Source organism: Ovis canadensis, chromosome X, assembly GCF_042477335.2.
Source record: "Ovis canadensis isolate MfBH-ARS-UI-01 breed Bighorn chromosome X, ARS-UI_OviCan_v2, whole genome shotgun sequence".
Taxonomy (NCBI): domain Eukaryota; kingdom Metazoa; phylum Chordata; class Mammalia; order Artiodactyla; family Bovidae; genus Ovis; species Ovis canadensis.
In genome coordinates, this window is record NC_091727.1 from 1,362,839 (window position 1) to 1,369,135 (window position 6,297).

Sequence of the window (6,297 nt, forward strand, 5' to 3'; positions counted from 1 at the left end):
TTGGTTCACTTTGCATTTTATGGAAGCGTCGTTGATTGACAGCGTGGTGTTGGTTTCTGCTGTACAGCAGAGCGAGTCAGTCGTCTGTGCGTTCCTCTGCGATATTTTATTTTTCGGCGCTGCTTTTCCCCACGATATTCAGTAGACGCTCCCTGGGCTCTGTAGGAAAACCTTGCTCTTCATTCATGCTGTATAGAAGAGTTGGCATCGGCTGGTGCCTCAGACTCCCAGGCTGGCTGTCCCTGCTCCATCCCCTCTCCCTCCAGTATTTTGAATTCTGTCTCCTCACACGTGAATTCTGAGCCAAGGATCCTATGCTCACAGATCCTTTCTGGGGACGGTTGGGGGACCGGCGGGAAGTGTGTTGATCCTCTTGGCGTCAATGTGTGTTTGAGAAATCGAGGAATAGAGATTTGGAAATAAAAAGGCCGACGCAGAAAAGCGAAGGAGCAAAGAGGCAGGAACCCCAGCGAGGGGGCCCTTCACACCCTGATGACCGGGGCGGTTCCTCTGCTTTCCGGGAGGGGCAGGAACCCCAGCGAGGGCGCCCTTCACACCCTGATGACCGGGGCGGTTCCTCTGCTTTCCGGGAGGGGCTGGGTAGGCAGCTGAGTGGGTCGATGCCGATTCAGCCTGGGAATGATGACGGGGTGCGTTGTCTCTGTATTCACTGCCGCCCCCTGCCCCCACTCGGGCGCGTTTTCTTCTTGCTTTCAGCCGAAGAAGGCGAGGTGAATATGGAGAACCATCGCACCAAGGCTGAGCCAGCAGGTGAGACAGGGTGGGAGCCTTATCCCTCATCGTCACCGACTGTCATCCCCACCTGCATCCACACCGTGGCTGTCTCACCTCTTCCAACCCCCCCCCCCCGCCCACTCAGAGGGGGTTGGGAGTGGAGAGGCCTGGAAAAGAAAAAAAAAAAACACATGTTCTTGTGTCTTTGTCCTCTGCAGTTCAACAGACTCTTCTGGAGAAATAAAGACGTTTGGCAGCCAGGTAACCGCAGCGGATCGCGAGCTTGCCTGCCGAGCCGCTCCAGAGATGGGCTGGAGGAGCAGAGATGACCCCCTGGGACCTCACTCTGGCTTGTCCGTGCCTTCGCTCCAGCTGGATTCCTCGTTTCACCGCTGGGATGCTTTATTCCCCACTCCCCTCTCCACCACGTCCCCCTCTGCCGGGCTGGGCGGGTGAAACTTGACTTGTGGTGAGTTTTCCATCCACCAGGGGGGAAAATCACACTCGCCTTCTCCACGACCCCGAGGGGGCTTTCCCGTGAGTGCAGGGAACGTCCGACCGACTGATCGCCAAGGCCCATCCAAGTTGCCAAGTTCCCAACCATCATCGTTCAAACGCCACCGAGCTTCCCCGAGCGGAAACTCTGGACCGTTTACAAACTGCCTGTAAATGGAATGCATCTGAAACCATTGACTCTTTAACGAAGTGGGCGTTAAGCCTCAAGCAAGTTTCCTCAAAAGTTCTTTCATTTCTCGTGAAATTTTTTTTTTCCCACACCAGACTAATAAAAAGAAATTTAGAAATCAAGTCGTATTTACCTAAATGTCTTGCCGGGAGGTGCCTTTTAGAGGAGGCTGTTGGAAATTTAGTGAAGCTAGTGATGCGGCTTCCCAGTTCCCTTTTCTGTAAGACAGACATCACCCTAAGCACTAGCTCGTATTTCTGGCATTTGCTTTTGTCTCTTCCTTCCCTTCTTTGCTCACAGTGGTGGTGGCGCTTTACTTGCTAAGTCTTGTCTGACTCTTTGCAGCCCCATGGACTGTAGCCCGCCAGGCTCCTCTGTCCATGGGATTTCGCAGGGAAGAGTACCGGAGTGGGTTGCCATTTCCTCCTCCAGTTGATGACGTTGTGGGGAAAATATTTGTTAGCAGCCCTTCTGCCCTGCATCAGATTCTTTCCTGTATCTTCCTTGTAGGTAAATGCCAGGAATTTGTTTTTTATGATCTTTATAACACATTTATCAGCCTCCACGGGAGAGCTTGGTTTAACTGCGGGGCGGGCGGGTGGGGGGGCACACTGTTTTGTGAGAGACAGTCGCCTATATTTTCTAACATCTTAGAGTGTGGGCTGAGTGCTTGCTCTTCTCTGGGCTATTAGCAATGACTTCTCTGCCTTTGAAAGCAGTTCCTCCACTCACAGCAACGCACACGCCACACGGCTTCCAACATGCAGGCTTTCCTGTGTTGAGCCGGCCAAAACGTTCGTTTGGCTTTCAGTAAAAATAAAAGACACGTTGTTCGTTTTCGTCCACAGCTCTAGCGAGCAGCGTGTTCGTTGAACGAACCTTTTGGCCAACCCCATACAAGGGCTTCGCTTGGGGTTTTGTGTTGATCTCAGAAAGCGCGCAAGCCTTGATGTTGCAGACGGGCTGGACCCCACCCATAGACTTCCCTCCCCAGAAATAGGAGGCTGTTTCCCTGATTTTCTCGAAGCGCAGACCTGCTCGCGTAAAGCGCTTAGGGTAGTTATCCAGGGTAGCAGCATTTACCTGAGTGAAGACGTAATCTCATTACTGATGATGGTGTGAAGAACCGTTGAGTGCCTCACGTCAGTCACCGTGGATTCAAAGGTATGATGTCAGCACCCCTGTGTGGGCGGCTCTCACAAACCACCCGACCTGGGGAGCAGCTGCCGTCAAGGTATGGCCTGTCGCGTCCGACTCTCTGCCACCCCACGCACTGCAGCCCCACCAGGCTCCTCAGTCCATGGGATTCTCCAGGCAAGAATCCTGCAGTGGGTTTTGCCGTTTCCTTCTCCGTCCAAAAGTTCCTTTGGGTTTTTCTGAAACACCTCACGAAAAGCTCAGAATTGACTTTTTGGCCAACCCCATCTCAGTCGTGAATTCTGGGTCTTTCCTGCTTGGAAGCTCACAGAGACTTTTATCAGTTGTTTTGTGGCGTGGTTTGCAAATGAGCCATCTCCTTATTGAAGGCTCAACACCACTCTCTCCACGAGCCCTCCTCCCGTCATTGTTGAAAAGCATTGGGAGTTTCCTTCTCAAGGTATTACCAGAGATCGCCACCCGTCTATTGAACTTGCTCTGTCTTGGACGCTATGATAATTTTTGCATATATGAAAAGATGTTTAAAAATGAAGATTTGAGTATTTCTCATATCCATTCATCGCTTCATACGACAAATACCTGTGGCCTCGGGTGTGTACAAGGGTGGACGTGACATCTGGGTTCTACAGGACAGAACAGAAATAAATGTCTTCACTCAATGGAAGGGGTCGACCAGTTGTCAAGAGCTGAGGGCTGGCTGAGTCAGTGTGCTCAGGTCCTCTTGCTAACGCGTTCAGGCCACCCGGTTAACAGAGGGAGCAGAGAGTGTCCACATTCAGCCTCAATGAGTCATCAGAGCCCGTGCTCTGACTTGCTTTATAAAAAGAAAAAATGTGCAAAGTCTCTTTGTAACTCTGTGAATAATGTCGACACTTTTATAAGCATCGCAATCATAGTATAAGCATAAACGTCTCATTAACAGACTAGTGAAGGGGTTAAGTATACCAAATTGTGACTCACTCCTAAATCTACACACGTAAGAAAGAAGTCAACTAGGATTTTATTATGGACAAGGTGTATGTACATGCTTGTAAACTCAGCTCAATTTCTTGTTGACATTGAAATAAATAGGACTTTGGCAAAGGTGGGGCCTTTGGAAAAGTTGAGTTTAAATTGGGTGGTTTGATGATTTCAATGCTTGGCATAATGATTGCTTTAAAGAATCATTTTGGAACTCCTGTATAAAGAAATCACAGTCCAACAAGTTTTGAAATCAATATCAACATTTTTATTTAAGTGAGAACCCACCAGCAAAGGATTTGTTACAAGTCTTGGTCATAATGGATTTGATCAGCCCATGTAAACTGTGGTCAATTTTCTGCTGTGAGATACTGTAGTGAATAGCTTTGGAAGCACAGGTTTGTGGCTCCGTGGAAGTACAGGGTATGTGTTGCGTTAATGCCTGAAGTTGGCTTTGTGGGGCGGGGGGACAAAAAAGCATGTGTATATTTAATTTTTATGGACATTGCCCAGACACCTGCTCTAGAGGTTCTGCAAATTCACGATACACCCCAGTGAGGTCAGATTTGTTTCCTCACTGCCAAGCAAGCTCTCCAATGGGTGCCCGTCTCTGAGTTGAAGAATGATATCCCATCAACTGTGTTTCTGTTGCATTTCTCTTAACACAAGTGAGGTTGAGAATCTGTGTGTGGGAGACCCACTGAGAGTCTGTTTTTGAAGGAAATGAATATGCTGTTTGCCTGTGTGTGTTATTGGTCCTTTTCTTACTGATTTGTAGGAACTCTTCACATATTAAAGATATGAGTTGCCATAAGTACCGAATGTGGTTCTCCACTTTATGCTTCACCGTTGAACTCTGAAATGATATTTTTCCCTACTCACATTTATTATTTTTGTGTAGTGATCTTAGTTAAAGTTTCTGGCCTTGTTGTCACACCTAGAAAAAGCATCAACCATTCTGATGTTAGGGCTTCCCTAGCGGTAAAGAACCCACTTGCCAATGCAGGAGACATAAGAGACCCGGGTTTGATCCCTGGGTCGGGAAGATCCCCTGGAGGAGGAGATGGCAGCCCACCCCAGTATTCTTGCCTGGAGACTCCCATGGACAGAGGAGCCTGGTGGGCTACGGTCCACGGGGTCACAAAAAGTTGGACATGAGTGGAGTGACTTAGCATGCACGCATACTGATATTATTTACAAAACAAAACAAAAAATCCCCTTGTGTTGTCTTCTAAAAGTTTTCACAGTTTTTTAATTAAAATATGCTTTGAGTAGAATATTCTATCCCCTAGGAATGCATTTTTATCAAGGTAATGAGGAAGCGATCCCTTGATATGTAGTTGTTTTTTTTCTTTTTAAACCATCTTGGGATAATCCCACTATTCCCAAACCAGTTATTGAATAAGCCATGTTTTCCCCCACGGATTTGAAATGCAGTTTACATCATCCAATAAATTCCTGGAGATGCAGAGGAGGAGTGATTTTTGTTTGTTTGTTTCTCTCCTCTTGGATCCTTTACAAAACAGGTTGGTGACACCCGCTTGAAGACATAAAATAGCTCTAACTGCGCCTTGCAGGGAGTCAGGCATGGTGACACCTGTGTCAGCTATTTTTGTACCAGCTTAGATGCTAAAAAGCCACCTGCAGTGCAGAAGACCCGGGTTCGATCCCTGGATCAGGAAGATCCCCTGGAGGAGGGCATGGCAACCCACGCCAGTGTCCTTGCCTGGAGCATCCCGTGGATGGAGGAGCCTGGCGGGCTACAGTCCATGGGGGTCGCACAGAGCAACTCACACTTCCATCCGCGAGGATTTCCTCCGAGTCCTGTCTCAGCTCCACGCTTTCCTCTCCTGCCGCCCACACCTGAGAACCGGCCCCTGCATCCGACATTCTCTTGCTTGCGAGATTCCCCAGGAACGGCCGGATGCACGGTTGTGCACTCATGGGCCGGCTCAGCCCTGGGCTGAAACAGGTCCTCCCAGGGGCCAAGGGCCACCTGCCGCTGAATCTCCCGCTCTCATCAAACGTCACCCTAGGCCCCTGTCCCTCCTTATGACCCACCTTCTCCCGGGCACGCCCTGAGCTCCAGTTGCAGCAAGTTAACCTGGGGATGTCCCCCCTGCCCACGTCACACCCTGGCGGCTCCTGGGAGCTCCCTAACGTACCCTGTCTACGTCAGCGGGCTTCCGAGTACTGGGCTCGGGGATGCTAGCACGTGAGGAAGTCCCAGAACCTCCTGGCATACACAGCACCTTCCCCCTTAACCCAGCATATCTTTCCCATCTGAGACCCTGTGCTTCCTCCGGGCCAGCCTGGAGGGGGCTCCCAGCAGATGCATTTGGGTTTTTTTAAATTTTATTTTAAATCCCACCTGCTGTCTCTCCTCCCAGCCCACTTCATGGGGCCCGGCGCTGCTCTGCGCACCCCTCGGTGAATGTGGGTCTTCCCCAGACATCCTCCGGGTGGGACAGTGGTGGGTGGGAGCATGGAGGGGGGTCCTCCCTGCCACGTGGTGCCAGGCCCAACCTCGAAGGCAGAGAGGGCTTGTCGGTCTCCTGTCTGATGGCTTTCGCAGTGTCGTCCAAGCAGGGCCTCTGTCTGGTTCAAAGCAATGTCTTCTGAAGCCCGGAGGATGCTCCAGGCAAGACTACTGAAGCCCGGAGGATGCTCCAGGCAAGACTACTGAAGCCCGGAGGATGCTCCAGGCAAGACTACTGAAGCCCGGAGGATGCTCCAGGCAAGACTACTGAAGCCCGGAG

The 6,297-nt window shown here is 50.4% G+C and overlaps 1 protein-coding gene across 1 annotated transcript in view; it reads left to right on the forward strand.

The window, feature by feature from the left end:
- Nucleotides 1-1,542, forward strand: part of LOC138431373 (CD99 antigen) — a 31,393-nt gene extending 29,851 nt beyond the window's left edge. Inside the window, exons 9-10 of the mRNA XM_069573489.2 lie at nucleotides 718-771; nucleotides 954-1,542. Coding sequence (XP_069429590.2) covers nucleotides 718-771; nucleotides 954-979 — 80 coding nt within the window. The 3' untranslated portion in view covers nucleotides 980-1,542. The remainder of the gene's footprint in view (nucleotides 1-717; nucleotides 772-953) is intronic.
- Nucleotides 1,543-6,297: the final 4,755 nt, after the last annotated feature.